General features: G+C 39.0%; 1 protein-coding gene across 1 annotated transcript in view; it reads right to left on the bottom strand.

The window, feature by feature from the left end:
* The window catches only part of MED13 (mediator complex subunit 13), a 52,768-nt gene extending 36,782 nt beyond the window's left edge, over positions 1–15,986 (bottom strand). The window contains exons 1-3 of the mRNA XM_010022675.1: positions 15,921–15,986; positions 13,828–14,062; positions 3,965–4,133 (exon numbers count right to left, since the gene is read on the bottom strand). Of these exons, the coding sequence (XP_010020977.1) occupies positions 3,965–4,133; positions 13,828–14,062; positions 15,921–15,986 (470 nt within the window). The remainder of the gene's footprint in view (positions 1–3,964; positions 4,134–13,827; positions 14,063–15,920) is intronic.
* Between the last annotated feature and the right edge of the window lie 254 nt (positions 15,987–16,240).

The following is a 16,240-nucleotide window of genomic DNA, read 5'->3' as shown; positions in this document are numbered from 1 at the left end:
AGCGGTTATGTTTTGGTTTTTTAAGTGAACTTGTCGGACACAAGTTCTGGTTTGCCACCCACCACAGTTGGTTATATTATTTCCTATTTACAGTAAGAGGGGGGAAAAAAAAGAAAATCAACCATATAAGTAATACAGTAGCTTTTGGTGTTGTAGATTTTCAGTTGTCTATCAGATCCTCCCACAAACTCAGGATTACTCAATTATTTGCTTACTGGTATTTTGATTGTGTTAAAGTTTAGCCAGTTGCACTTCTTCCCAAAACTTCAGAGGAAATCCTCCACGTAAGCAATTCATAATTTTGTTTCATTGGGAGTGTCAGATTAAATCTTCATTAAGGAATTGTATCTAAAATAGTGTTTAATCTGACAAATTTCCTAATCATATTTATTCCGAGCAGACATTACTATTTTATCATCCAGTTGGCAAGAAGAAAAGTCTCATCCAAAGGCAGCCTAACAAGAAAAGTAGACAGACAATTGGATGCAGCAGATCCCAATCTCTGTCTCATACATTTATAGGGTGGATTTTGGAATAAGGCATACACCACCGTATTTCTGAACGTGGCAATAACAACACAATAGGTTGGAAAGGAGAAAGAAGAGGATGACATTCCTATTTGGCAAACTTTGTAATTTAATACACAGTCATTTAAACCACATCATTGAGCTGCTGTAATCTACCTTGCTTTAAGTGACTGACAAATACAGAGGCAATGATTCCCCTCTTCCCCCACCCTCCCCGTCTGGTTATAACTCAGACCATTAAAAAACCCTTCTCTTTAGTCTTTTATTCTGCTGTTGATCTCCTCCTGACCCCCATCACCCATTCCTGAAAACTGAAAATTGCCTGCTTACAAAGGGGCAATGATAAAAGCCCACCATGCACACTTTGGGGAGTCAGCTACTCCATTCCTGCCCTATCTATAAACAGAAGTGGGACTGGCATACTTGAAAACCTCAGACAGTTTCCTCACGCACAGTAACCGTGACTTGTTCTAACAGATCAAATTTCACCAAATACATGACTGTCTCACTTTTCTCAATGCTGGTTTTAGACTGGGGAGAAGCAGGGGGAGGGAGGGAAGAGCAGGTCATGGTTATTACCTTGCAGCCTTGTCAACATGTAGCATGTGACTGCAGAATGCAAACAGCTGAGGTTTTTATTTCTTCCATGGCAAAATTTTTAAGATACATTAGAGTAATATAATAACAATATGAGGTTAGTTTAATAACTTTGTTTGGTTTAGGAGTCACATCATTAAATATAATTAAACAGCAGAGATTTAAAATGATCTAATTCTTAGCTTCTTGGTCATCTATTCACATGTCACAGTGACAACAGCTTATGAACATCGAGGACTGTGGTCCCTTTAAAATTAAAAGGTATGCAATGTAATGATGAAATTGATTTCTTTTGGATTTTGGTTTGGGTTTTTGGTTGGTTGGTTTGGGGTTTTATTTATTAATTTAATGTAACCTCATAAAAGGAGGAAAAACAACAGAGCAGCAGACTGGAAGCCACGGCTGCCTGAGGATCTGTCCTCACAGCCAAACACCTATTAGAAACCACAGCCTTACATCCACTGCCTTACGTCTGTTGCACTACTACGTTGATACAAAAAGTTCAACACAACTAATTTCTATTGTTGGGGGAACAGATAACAGAAAATCTCACATTCTGGAACCACACGCTTTCAAACAGAACTCGGAAAAATCCAGATGGGATCAGCTTCAAATAAAAGAAATAGTTCTATTCACACATCCTTCAAAGAGAAACACCGAGGAAAAGCAGGACTAAAGTCCTGCACATCACTCAACCACAGGTCCAGAAAGCGCCTACTGAGAGGTTACCTCTACCACCAAGAGCAACAACTACTCAGTTACTAATCAAAGTCTTTGAAATTAAAGATTACCAGCAAGAACAACCAACCTTATAAAAATCTGTAGTTACAATACACAGAAAACCAGTCTATATAGCAGCTGGCCAAACCCCAGAGCATGTAGTAGTATGAAATATGCTCTGAAGCAGTCTGGTAGCAGACTTTGCATCCCCAGTACACTAACTGCCTTTTAGTTATACAGGCACATGAATTCTCTCTCAGGGTTTCCATATGTTAATGCAAACAACATTCCCAAAGAAAGCAAAGCATATGTAATAATATGGGATGGAAGCAGGCACTAAAGAGAACAGTAACAAGGTCTGAAATGAAGTAAAACACACTTTCTAGCCACAGAGGTCATATCCCAAAGCACCTATTTCAGTCATTTGGGTTTCTCCTAAAGGAAGTTGCTGGGAACAGCAGAGACCTCTGAGGAGCCCAACTTTCCACAGAGTATGGATTATCCAAATTCTAGATATTCCTAGACGGGATGAGCCAAATCTGCAATGAGTATGCACATCTGTCAGCCATTCCCTTCACTTTGTTCCATAAAAGCCAATACTCAAGAACATCATGTGGAACTGAGCTATCAAAATTTCTCTGCCATGAAATTGTCTTACACAGATCTGTCTAATCTTTCTACGTATTTTTCCAGTAGTTCTGGACTACCTATGATGACGTTGTGGTGAGGGCAAAGCACAAAATTCTTTCAGTTATTTTCATCAAGCATGCTGACCTTCTGAAAGAAAAGAATCAGTCTTCAAATTAAACAAACACTGCTATTTTATTTTAAAAGCTTTCATCAGCTTTTCCGGCTGCTGTAGAGCACTTTATAGAATTACTGTAAGAGATGCCATGACATAACTAATGCTAGTTTCAAAAGGCAATTTGGAAAACCAGTTCCTCAAATGAGGAAAGCCCAGACTGTGCCAAGACAATATTGGCCTAAACAGTTAAAAGTAAACTCTTTACTATTGATTTACAGCAACAACACACAGAAGAAATGGATGGACAAGGACACCCTAGAGAGGAAGCATTTGCCCCGACCAGTGGGGAGAAAGAGATGCCTAAAACTAAAGTACAAGTTTATACGTAAATTAAAAGCAGCAGTTCACAAGTACTAATAGAAACACACACAAACATGTGCTTCTACTTCTTTTGCTCCAAAACAGCTCTAATTTTCTTTCAAGTTTAAATTTATTGCAGAGGATGCCAACAATGGCCAACTCCGCACCCAGAAAGCAAAGCCACTGATCTCAATTTCCTGCATGCAAGATATAACACATACACAGACACACACGCGCACACACACACACACACAAACACATACACACAAAAAACACCCCCCATCATCTAAGCTTTAAATTACTTTGGATTTTAAAAGCTGATTTGGGAACAGTGACTAAACTTGTTCCAGCTAACCTAGTTTTTATTCATTTCATTATTTATTGCTAGGCAACATAGACCATGTCAAACCATGTTAGAACCATGAGAAGAAGTCCTTCCAATTTGGATCAAAAATTCTCTTCTCGCCCTCCTCCCCCTCAATGTGGAGGCCACATGTGTTCTTTTAACACCAGCTTTCCAGACACAACCATCTTTCTGACCTCGAGCTGACATTTCAAACTCTTCTCAACATCTCCCATAAATGCAGCTTACCCAAACCTCATATGGTGCCTGTAAATAGCTCTCCAGATCCCACTTGCTCAAAGAATGAGTCTTTCTTCATATTTACAATCAGAATTAGTCCCAGTCACTATACTGGCAAGTCCAGAACAGGTATCTGTTCACACAGGTATCCTTTTCTACCTTTTAGAAGACTCTAGTTTCTTTTCCAACATCCCTATTATCCAGGGTCTGTATATGCATACCAGAAGAGACTGCCTGCTAACTTTAGTATTACTCCCTTCATTCATAAGGAAGTTCTGAAGAACTCCAGAAAGGCAGAAGAACCAAGAAAAAGCAGAGGTTCAGATCCCCAAATAAACCCTAAACAGAGCGCTCTTCATTAAATGTTTCTTCCAGTGTGAAGCTTAAATAAACCCTACAACTTCTTTAATAAAGCAACATAAAACATCTTACCTTTTGTTTATAGGTTTCTCATCTTTCTCATAAGGCTTCACAAACCACTTCCCAATGCGTACGAAATTTCTGTTCATCAGACACCTCTCCAACAGGTTGTGAACGGCTTTGAAAAGCAGAGTGCGACATTCATATGAAAGTCCATTCTCCCAAACACCATCTTCCTCTTCTACAAGGCAAAGGGGAAAAATAAATTAGCACTGAGTTCCATCCTGTTATTTCATGCACAAATCACAATATCCTTTTCTCTCCCACAAGGTTTTAAGACATTCACAGCATAACGTGCAACCAAAAAAAGCCTGTAACATTCAGATAATAACTACTCACTCCATAATAGTATAACTGCTAAAAGTAATAAGCTATAAAAATAACTCATCTCCCACAAGAAAAAAAAAAAAATAAAAGGATTCAACAGCTATTTGTACAGAAAAGGAACAACCAGCACCAGTGTATTACATATTTCAGACTCCAATATCACTGTATACTGACCTGTCTGCACAGTGGCTCACATTTTGGGGAGTCTGAATTGCTTATCCTGAAGAGTTAGCTGACAATTATGGTTAAAAATTAATTGCCCAAAGCCAAACTTTTAATATATTTATTGTCTTCAGCTACCACTGACTGAGGAAAGCTGGGCACAAATATTGATCAACTGACCCTCAACGTTCAACAATTTGCTAGAGGGAAAAAAAAAAATACCCAGATTCAGAAAACTGGTAAGAACATCCGGAAGAAGACTCTCACAACTGCAGCTTTTCTTTCGTATTCAAAATAAAAAGAGATATTTAACCAGGCTAGTCCTGCTTTCTGATCTATACATAGAAGAGAAAAACAGCAAGCAGAAAGACAAAGCCCAGTTCATACCGACGGGATTCTGAAGTTAAACACAGAGATCTTACACGTGCCCCACAGATCTAACCTAATCATGGAATCCAACTTACACAAGCCAAACTGATTTGCCAAATTGGAAAGCAAGATTCATTACAAGAAGCTGTAATCTCTTTAACCATTCTGGCTTGTAATCAGTGTTTGAACACAGTTTATGGGCCCTAGAAGTATATGCAGTGGTCCAAGGAACTACAGTGGCATTACAATTGCATTACACAAGAAAAATGAGGGACATTTGAAAGTTCCTGTAGTATCTCTCAGTTTATATGTGACATCATTCAACATTCCCAGCAACCCATTAATATGGAGGATAATATAAGAAAATTCAAGATCTTACCCTTAAACTACTGACAATCAGGTCTTAAGTTTTTGCCTACAATTCTCTGTATATCACATTTTACATAAATCCCTAAGGATCTGCTATGGGTCTCCTTGGACTAACCTAACATAGTTATTCTTATAACACCACTTCTTTTATACTCCATCTAACAGCAGAGACTAGAAGATTGTCTGACATAGATAAGGAGACATATTTTTACTCCAGTCTCCGGATAGTCTTGGAATAATTTAGGTTGAAAGGGACCTGTGGAGGTCACCTGCTCCAACCCCCACTCAGAGTTCAAAGTTGCTTCCATTCCACATTCACTGCCCCTCATGTCTTCTCTGTGCACCTCCAAGAAGCAAGGCTCAGGTTTAGTTCTGTACAACAGGTCTTACAATGGCGACCTGTCCGTCCACCTCTCCTTTACAGGTGATTTTGGTGCAAGTAGCTTTCCACTGGTTTGCTCAATGATCAGAAAACCCCAGTAATACAGCCAAGCCCTTGCATTTTAAATCCCTGTTTGAAATAAGCCCCTTCACCTTTATCTGGAAGCCACTTACAAGCTTAAAAGGTTGCAATAGTATTAACTAAAGTCTCAATATCCTTAAATTAGAGAGTATGTAGAAAACCAAACACCTAACAGTTTTCTTTAGGAAAAAAACTTCTGGATTATTGCAATAAACAGTATTTAAGACAAAGATGGCAGAGAAAGGAATTTCTAGATGCTGTTGCAACCAGAACATTGTGGCCATATCTGTGTATTGATAGATTCCACACAAGTAGGTTTCCACTCAAGATCAGTATTATGAGTTAAAGACAGAATAATAGTAAACAGACCTGCCACATTATTTACAAATGAGGCGTGCATCATTATAGATGAATCATTACATGAAATAATTTTCTGGTAAAGACAAGGAAAAGCAAGGAACCCCATTTCCTAAACACGAGACTTCTGCAGGCGTTTCCCACCCAACCACCCTATCACAGTTTTGAAGCTCAGCTAAAACCTGTTTTCAAAAGCCATAAAGCTACAAGATTAATACAGTAACTCACTAAAGAAACATCGTACAAGAAGCTTGTAACAAAAAAGCAACAAAGGTCCAAAGTCAAAGGGTGTAAAATGTTTGAGTCAAGAGGACACAGTTTTCCCCAGCTCAGAGATTTGTAGCAGTACACAGCTGAGCAGCCCTGTCCCAGAGGCAGTTCTGCCGTTCGGCACACGCTGCTCAACTGGTGGCAAACAAGCAGCTCAACAGAGCAAACATTAACTACAAAGTTTAATGATATTGGACTTTAACTGCACAATAAACTCCACACCATCTCAAAGGTTAAATAGTTGGTTTCTATATGGCTCTTGTAATTTAAAAAAAAACATTCTGAGAACATCCCCAGCATCCATTACCCACTGTAAGAGGAAATAGAAAGACCTATTTCTAGCCCTTATGCCCAGTTTTGTTTTGACATATTAGTGTATCAAACAGAAGAAAGATGCTGAAATAGCAAAGATACTGAAGCGTGATTCAAACTTTGCATTTTGATGGTCATACTGTGGACACAAAGGAAAGGTTTCAATTTTCTGAAGACACCACAAAGTGCCAGGTATTTCATTCAGCATTTACAGTTGTGCTGACAACCAAATTATGAGCAAAAGTTTACATGCAAGAACTTGCCACAAGTTGGTAATTCTTAAGAGCTCTCCTAGCTTAGAGTACTGCTGAAACAGAGAGCTCTTAGATGAGCATATTATGTGGGAAAAATGCAAGGCTTTAGATTGAAATTACAATGAAACCCCTAGTATTTAAGAAGACAGCATGATGCAAGCCTGCCTAGTGATCAGGAAGAACGTCTGGTCCCCAAAATAAGACCACCTGTTCAAACTGCAGTGCATCTTGCTATAGAAAGGGAAGGTTAAATAAAACGACAGTTAAAGATACCCTCATTTCAAAACATTATTCAAATTCATGCAAAAAAAATAGCAGTGAGTGTTCTGTGTCTTTCTGAAGTCTATTTAGTCATTCTCCCCTCCCCCTTTTCTAGCGTGGTGGATGGAAGGAGAAATATGACATCTGCTCACATCTCTCAACTATTTTTTTCCTCAGTTCAAATGGTTGTTTATCAACACAAGAAAAATCCTCCTACTTAATAGAATTGTACAAAATAAACCATTTCTAAAGCAGAGGAAGATGCGCTCTTGTCTTCTAATCTTCCTTAAACACAGTAACTTGAAATGTTCAATCTGGTAGTGATAACAAACCAAAATAAGTTGCTGACTCATTTTAAGAAGGTGTTAAGTCACAATTTCTCTTCACACCAGTGGTATCCACAAAAGTGCTCTGGCAACCTGAAGGTTACAAATATTGTATTTCTGATTAGTTGCCTTAACTGTCCAAGCCACTCAGCTCCTCTGCGATACACTTCTATGACAACCATTAAAAAAGTTATGCACATCATCTCACTCTAATGAATTTGTTCCCTCTCTCTTTACACCACTTATCAGGCAGAGAGTTTTCCTTAAACAAACCTAAAAATTCTCAGGAAGTGAAAAATTAATGGAAACAATGGCCAGGAAAAAGCAATTTTCATACACAATAAACTTTCTCAGACAACACCTCCTTGATGTTACCACCATCCAGTTTTAATGACAGGGCTGTAGGAGGCTATTTGCTTTCAGTACTTCTGTGTCCTAGTTTACATTCGTTGTACAGCTCACCTGAAACACTGAAGTTTATTTTTACTCATTATACCCTTCTGTCTGTCTAGTGCTCTTGGACAAGTGTTTGGTGAGGCAGTTCAGAAGCATGCTCAGAGTACAAAAGCCTTGCAATTTTTAATGAAAAAACAGTATCTTTAAACTTTTCCATTTAACTGAAGTCAGATGTTGTAAATAATATTTGTTGCCAGATATGGTAACAGATCTTTAGCCAAATGTATTAATCAAAGATTGCCAACAAACAGATCTTTGTTGAACGTATGGGCTTTTTTGCAAGAAAACCAATTTTAAATTTCTTAATCTATAATGCAACAGATAAATACACAGTATTAAAAATGCCATTTTCAAGACTTTTAAAGAAGCGGATTTTCCCCCTTTCTCCTTTTAACATTGCATCAGCAAAACACCAGTAAGCATCAATTCTTGAAAAGGCTGAATGTGTTTACCATACCATTAAAAATATCTTCCTAATGTTCAATGAACCTCTAAAATAAACTATGCACAGGAACAGATCACAGTCAAGCCTCCAATTTGGATGACAATTCCTCTCCTCCTCCCCCAGTTACTTCCATTACACAGAGGAAAAATCCATTCCTTAGTATCATGACTGAGAGGAGTCTTTCAGAAGTATTACTTACCATCATAGGCTTCCTTTCTGTCATCATTTGACAGCATGCCAGTTATAGAAATAGACTGATGTAAAACTGATTTATACAATCAAACTTCCTATATAAGCTTCAGATTACAAGGGAAGTATAATGAACAAAGCAGCACGAAAGTGCTGCTGTATACAATATTGTAACAGCCTGACAGAAACACTTCAAGTAAAGTTTTCTATTTTAAAAAGATTTTAAAATTGAAATAATTTTAAGATTAAATAAAATTGCTCAATGCCAGAACTACCCAGTTAACCTACTGAAAAAATAACTTATGAAATAAGTAAGAAGCATCAGATTTTGCATGGGGGAAAAAAGAAGGAAAAAAAAGAGGAGGGGGATTGAATACAATTCAAAAACACCACGTTAAGAATCCAAGTAAGACAAGTTCAGTTTTTTCCTAGCAAAATTGTAGCTACTATCTACATTCACTGAAAAGAGCCTTAATCTAAGACTCCAGGTACGCAAACTACTTGGAAAATTTCATCAACTGAGAAGGAAGCCAAAACAGGAGCTATTGTCCCAAACACCATACCCAAAATACTCAGCACCACTACAAGTTAGCTTTTTCAGCGCCAGCCCTTTACCAGCACCACATATATAGGTTTTCTCTACCCAGCAGAATATGTTTCTAAATATTGAAAATTTAAATGTGTAAGCTTTTTGCGAGTGTGTGGCTATGCCCGTTTACATGGATAAGAGGGTAACAGCTTTCCTTCACTATTTCTTGCATGTAAGTTTGGCCAGGCTGAGCTGCATGGGCACAAGAAAAGCAAAGCTGAAACACTTTCTAGCTAGATGTTCCAATATCCTCCTCCCCGCCGTCTTTGAGTAATTTCCTATGCACGTGTATTTCACTGACATTGCCCTTTCACTTATGTTTCCCATATATTTCACTTGCCCTTAGTGTCAGATGTCAAGTGACAACAGTCATTGCTCTTATTTATACAAATGTATTATGCATGTGACATCATATATATAACCAACATAACATGATGCAAAATCCTCATTTACTGTAACAAAGTATTTTTCACCTTACTCCGCAGATACTTTCACATGCATGTTGGTCAGGAAAACGGAAGTTAAACATCACCTTTGAGCTGGTACTCACAACAGGTCACAGAAGTTTTAAAAAGATTGCTTCAGTCATTTTTGCATAATGTTTATCAGCAGTTGTGCTTAAATGGCCACATCTCTAACATGGAAGACTGAAGAAATGCTAAAGCATCACTGCACCATGAGGCAAGCAACATTCATAACCCTCCTTAGTACATATGCAGGAACATACAATCCACAACAGAGAGGCTGACTTAAACACAGCACGTTATATTAGGTGCAAAATTTTTAAGAAAGCAACCTTTTGTGGTGGAGGGTTTTGGCAGTTTTGTTGGGTGTTTTGGTTTGGTTCAGTTTTTGGGTTTTGTGGGTTTGGTTGTTTTTTTGTGTTTTGTGGAGTTAAATGGTCTCACAGAGCCAGTGTTATTTAACAAAAAAGGCAAGCCACTGGCTGAACTATTTTCAAAGCTCTCTTTGCCAACCACTTGCAACTGGCAGGTTTTTCTGCAGAATCCTCAGTATGATACTGGCTCATGCTCTGGTTTCCATTGTATTAAAAGTAATGAGACAGTGAGCCATCAGCACAAACCAAGCAATCCACAGGTCTGTTTGGAGATGAGGGTTTGATCTATACTGCACACATACCAAGAACTACCCAACACAGAAGTCTGCTGGTTTTACCATACAGTACCCATAGACAAGCATCAGTACAGACCTTTCTTCTTCCTCTTTCGAGCTCTCCTACAATTCCAGCAAAGAGCTAAGGCTAGCCTTATTTTTATACATTTATCCCTCGTAGAAGTATGAGGAAGACTGTTTGGCAAACAAAAACTTCCTTGTATGACAGGTACAAGGAAAACTCTAATTTTTTTAAAGTAAATTAACAAGATTTAATAAGCACCAGAATGAAAAAGGCAGATCTTGTAGCTCACCATTTAAAAGATGCAATTTGAAGGTCAAAGGCATCCAGAAGCATTCCCCTATCCAAGCATTAATCAAATTGTAACTGTTTCCTTGGGACTATGTCTTGTACATAATTCATCATGTTCTCAGGTTTGAAATCATCTACTGCCAATGTAAAAACCTAAATCCAAGTGTACAGGTAAGCACTTTCAAACAAGAACCTGATAAAATAACTGCTGATCAGACCAGTGAGAGATCATTCGTTGCCTTCTGAAATCTGAAGGGATGTCCTACTTTAAGGTTTCAGTTGCAGGAATTACTATAATCAAGCCTCACTGTCACAACAAAAACATAATCTTTGAGGTTGTTAGATGATAAAATAACACTTCACTAACTTCTGTCTGCCTCTAGCTATGTTAAGGTACAAATAGACTTATGTGTTTTTTGGTATTACATACAGCAAGAAGCTTCCCAGGGAAGGAGAAAAAAAACAAAAAATGATTGAGTGAAGTCAATATTACTGATCAATCAGCATCTCTGAACAAGTCTCCTTTTGACATGCCCCCAGGCAACAACAATCCCTGACCATCAACAAGACAGTTATCCAAGGCTTGATACGAGAACTCAGATATAGCCAATAGCAGGCAAACAAACATATCTCCAGGGCAAAGAACTAATTTCTAGAATGTACAGGCTGAAGAAACAGACACATCATTTTTTCTTTTTTTAATCTAGTATGCAGAGATGTATACCCACAAAACTGTATGTTCCCTTTTGAAGTGATCTTGGGGACAAAAGGATACTTGAAGGCTGTCATATTTCAAATCCTTGAGGGTTGATAACCAAGATGTGTTCCAGACACTGAATGTCCATTGTTCACTGAAACTACATATCACCAAAAAAGTCAAAAACTATCAAAATACTGACCTCTCCTTAACAGGCACAGTTTCATACCAAAGCCAGAACCAAAAGTTAGATATATGCCAGAGCAACGTTAATAACTACAGCTTCACCTACCTAGTAGAAAAGTTCTAAATGAGGCAGCACCTTAACCTTTAACAGCAAACAATGTCCAATCAATTCTGCAGGTAACAAGCTTCTGCTAAAAAGTGATTTATCTTTCCCGTTGAAAATGTAACAGGCAATCACTGGGAGAACAGGGCAATGTGAATTAGGAGGAGAAATTGTCCGCCAATGAAAAAAATCCATTAGGGCTGTGACAAAGGTCAGATAACATTGTTTGGGTTCACCCATAATTCTTCCTTATATGAGGTTCACATTAAGATTTTGTGTAAAGGGAAAAAGTGCAGGTGCAGGCACTCCTCAGCCATCTCCTCCACAATCTATCTGATTAACATCAACTTTATAATATAGCCAAGCAAACCAACACACTCAAAAAGATTATAATGTCTCCTTTTAATTAAAAGGAGTCAAAAACATGCCTGCAAAAACCAAGATGTCAGATATGCCAAACATAGACAATAGGTAACAGTCTCATGAGTGATAAGCATTTACGTAGAAAAATATCTAACAGCAAAACATGTGGAACAGCTCTACTGAAGCACACACATTCACAGGTGACCTGAACAAAGAAAACACACAAAACAATTGTGAAGACACGGCTGGAAGACTCTAATCCTCCACTAACTCTCTCTTACACCCTAAGAGAGGTTAAGAGTTGATAAGTAGTTAGGATGATACGTGCTTAAAGTGTAATTCCATAAAAGCATAAAAGTTCAGCTACTAAACACCACTATTCTCAAAAGGTACCTCTATACTAAATCACTAGCAGACAGATTCAAGAGAGAATGCAAAGAAAGCTGGTCAAACAAATTATTTTGATGGCAGAAATGAACTCTCCAAATGGCTTAACTTTTATTTGATCTTCCACTCAAAAAATAATGTAACATACTTGTCACAATTCAATCCCACCGGCCAACAGCAAACAAAATCTACAACAGATACTTGTGCACAACTGTTGGTCTTTGCTCGGGGCAGGCCCAGACCAAAACCAGCATTTAGTCTAAGTTACACCTCAGTCAAGAGGACGTTCCCTGCAGATCAAGACTGAGCTTATCCATAAGGCAAAATGAGGAAGCCTTAAACGCACACAAATGTCAAGCAACCTACAGTAGAAGTGCCATTTAAGATGCAAAATGATAATTCCAGGACACACAGGAATACGAGCAAGATCCCAATCTTTGAAGTAAATTATCCAAAGAAATAAACATTATTCTAGTGCATCAATTGTTTTTCAGACCATATTATTTTTGAATGAAAATTTCACACAACATTAAATTGTTTCAAGTCAGCTTCCTCGGCAGCACTTCAAACCTGTATTTGTTCTTCAGCTTATCCACACAGATGGCATTAACAATTTCTGGTTACCAGGTCACCAAACCTTGGTCTCATTTTACACTTCAGTAACCTGAACGCTGTACATTATTTGAAAGGAAATTGGAGTGATGCGACTGTTTTTCCCCCCCATAGAATCAGTACAGTCTCACCACTAGACAGACAGTTTGAAAACCTAACTTCACCTTCTTAATGATAAGCAACTGGAAAGCCATCTACCAACTGGAAAGCCATCTACCTTGGGAACTGAGATCACCAAGTAAACATTTTCAAAACAAGGAGCCAATTTTGAAGTACAACATTACTGAGAAATGTAAATATTTTCAGTCTTTCAAAAGTCTAAGTTTGAAAGCAGGTACAAGTTCAGAGCAGCAGGAAAGGTGGGGAGAGAAATAAAAACACAAGGTGTAGAGAGAATCCTGCACCTGGAAACAGCCAGTTAGTTCCAGATGCTGTCTTTTGAGGGCTTCTCACTGATGATTTGACTTCTAATCAAAACAGCTCCATACGGTTCAAAAGTTGCCCAGATCTCTACAATTCTTATTACATAATAAAAAGGGGTTTAACTATTGGAATTTGAAAGTTCTAATTGCCCGACAAAAGGAATCTTATCAAAACATGTTTAAGACATCACTTGTGAATCACCGGCACAGCTTTCGGCACAGCTTTCTTGTGAAGAAGCTGCCAAAATTCATAGGCTTGTTTTCAGAAGAAAAAAGTGGAGAACAGAAACTTGTTTCTTTAAAATCTAGTAGTCCAAGGTGACCTAAACACAGGCAGGAGCTATTGGATCACTGTGCTGCCATAATAATTTGGTGTAGATTGTAGCAATAAATTTATCTTATCCATAGACAACAGTCCAGTGCGTAGATTTTCTAAGGGCTGGCAACAGATTATCTAATGGGTGGCAGAAGACAGCCCTGAGTGAAAGCATCCTTTCACTGACCAAAAGAAGATATTAATTTCCTCCTACCTGAGAGATCATGATGAATAAGGTCAGCAAAGTTGGGGTCATCACCCCACCAAAATATCCATAGCTCCCTGCGTCCCGGTCTCTGGTCTCGGCGCCAAACACTGAGTACATCTGCCTTCAGACAGCGGCTGAAGCTGCTCAAAATAGGGTCTTCTTCTGTGACCGGGAAGAGAATGGGGGCAGATGTTGGACCCTGCCATACATATCGCTTCCATTTAATCCCAGTTAGATCAGCCTAAGGAAAGAAAAAGAATAACTGGTCAGTGGGGTAGGTACACCCCCAACAGAAACATCCTGCTATGACAAGATGATGATGATGGTGGCACAGGAAGAGACAGGTGGAAGGGAAAAGGAAGGATTAATACAGTAAAATTTTTAACAGAAACCATACTTGTAAGCGTTGTGTACCTTAGAAAATAAAACTCTAAATAATCAGGCACCCCGTTTTAAAAGCTCCTTCAATAAATGCAATAAAGCAAGAGCTGTTTAAAGCAAAGCAGCATTAAGATTACAGAGAGAAAAGTCTGACTTGATGCAAAATAAAAAAGTCGAAGACAAGCGAATAATGTATTTATCTGCAGACTGCAACTGTCCAATCTACTAAACACTTCTCTTAACAAAGAACATCTTTCTTTTCGCTCACTTATGCATACACTACCTTTTCAAGCCAAGATTACTCTAGAGAAATAGATAATACAGTAAATCTAACTCAAGCATACATTCTTCCAGTCATCTACTACTTTGGAAGATAGCACAAGTTTCTCCATTGTAAAAATTCCCTGCATCTCACACAGGTACGCTTATTTTACCAAAAGCTATCACGCTTTCATTCCTCACACCGCATTTTATGAAATTAAATCCTGGTTTTGCCATTAAATTACACATCAGGCTTGTGTCCGCATTGATTATGATCCACTAAATCCTCTTCTAGGCAAAAAGTCATTTGACTTTATAAAGTAAGGGAGTTACTACTCTACGTAATGGGAAATAGACAATTCCTGGTGTATCTACAATGCAATATCTCACACTAAGTTTTACGCTAAGATTTTTCACGAGGACAGTCACTATTTTTGTTTCCCAATATGACAGCACACAAAAACATTACTGCAACATTTAAACCTAACATGGCAGCCTTCCTATCTTCAGGAGGAGAAGCGATTTATATGAAAGGTAGTCTGTAACAGTTGATGCTTTAGAAAGACTCTAAGATTTAAAAATGCACTACTAATATGGAGCCGCAGGCCTGGTGCAGACTGCAGACATGTTCAGGCTGTCCAGGTTCCCCTGCACCCGAAAATATTAGTACCACAGCCTGGGTCAGGTTTTTACTTCTAACAATCTCCAGAATAACAATCACCAGGCAGTCAGCTAAGATCAGCTAATTTGCATTAAAAAGCAGATGAAACAGCTCAGCACAGCCACCAGAAATTGCATCACAGTCCAGTTACATCAAATTTACTTTGTGGACTATGAAAATTAACAATATGAATGATTTCATACTTGGGTCAATAAAAGAAAAAAAGTCTACAAAATGGTGTACAGCAAAACATACGACACCACTGCTTCACAGGGAGCATCACCAAAAGCAGACCTCCAGAATAACAACAAGCAGTAAAAGAGATCACTTTAAAAGCAAGGAAGAAGGGAGGTTTCGGCTCAGTTTCTCTGGGATGTCACGAGTGGGGACATGAAAGAGAAAGTTCCCCAAGATCTGTGGCTGAAAGGAGAAGGAACATATCTCCTTACCTCCTGCGAGAAACAGCTGGTTCAGAAGCAGAGGTAGGAAGATCGGGAGAAATGAGGAAAAGTTGCAGGGAAGGAAAGGGAAAAGGCGAGTTGCAGGGAGGATACTCTCCAGGAAGAAACCGGAGGGAGGGGCAAGGCGAGACAGACAGCGATGGAGGGGGAACCAGAGGGGCATGGGAGAGTTGGCTGGCTCCAAGCAGGGCCTACTCTGAGGACTCATCCAACAGAAGCTATGCTAAAAATGGCTGCTTTGCTTCCACTACCCCTTCCTCCCCTCCCCCAAACCTCCTCTCTCTCCCACCCCGTGTCTATCGTGTGTGTGTGTGTGTGCCGGTGGCCGCACTTACCAGGCAGAAGAGGTTGGAATGGCAATCCTCCAGGCTGGCCCCGTTCGGCACGAAGCAGGAACTCATCCTCACAGCCACAACCCACACGCCATTATCCCACAGCCTCCGACAAGAAAGAAAGAGACAGACAGAGAGGGAGAGAGAGAGAGAGACAGACACCGAGAGGGAAAGGGGGGAGGGGGGACTATGCACACGCACAAATAATAATACAATTAAATAAGGGATTTACATACGGACACACAGGCACGCGAAATAGTGGCAGGATAAATAACCCGGGAGGAGAGTGGTATCGGAGAGGGGGTAAAAAATATATTTAAAAA

This window comes from Nestor notabilis, unplaced genomic scaffold, assembly GCF_000696875.1.
Source record: "Nestor notabilis isolate BGI_N333 unplaced genomic scaffold, ASM69687v1 scaffold8649, whole genome shotgun sequence".
NCBI classification, from domain to species: Eukaryota; Metazoa; Chordata; class Aves; order Psittaciformes; family Psittacidae; genus Nestor; species Nestor notabilis.
This window is presented reverse-complemented; position numbering and strand designations above follow the sequence as displayed.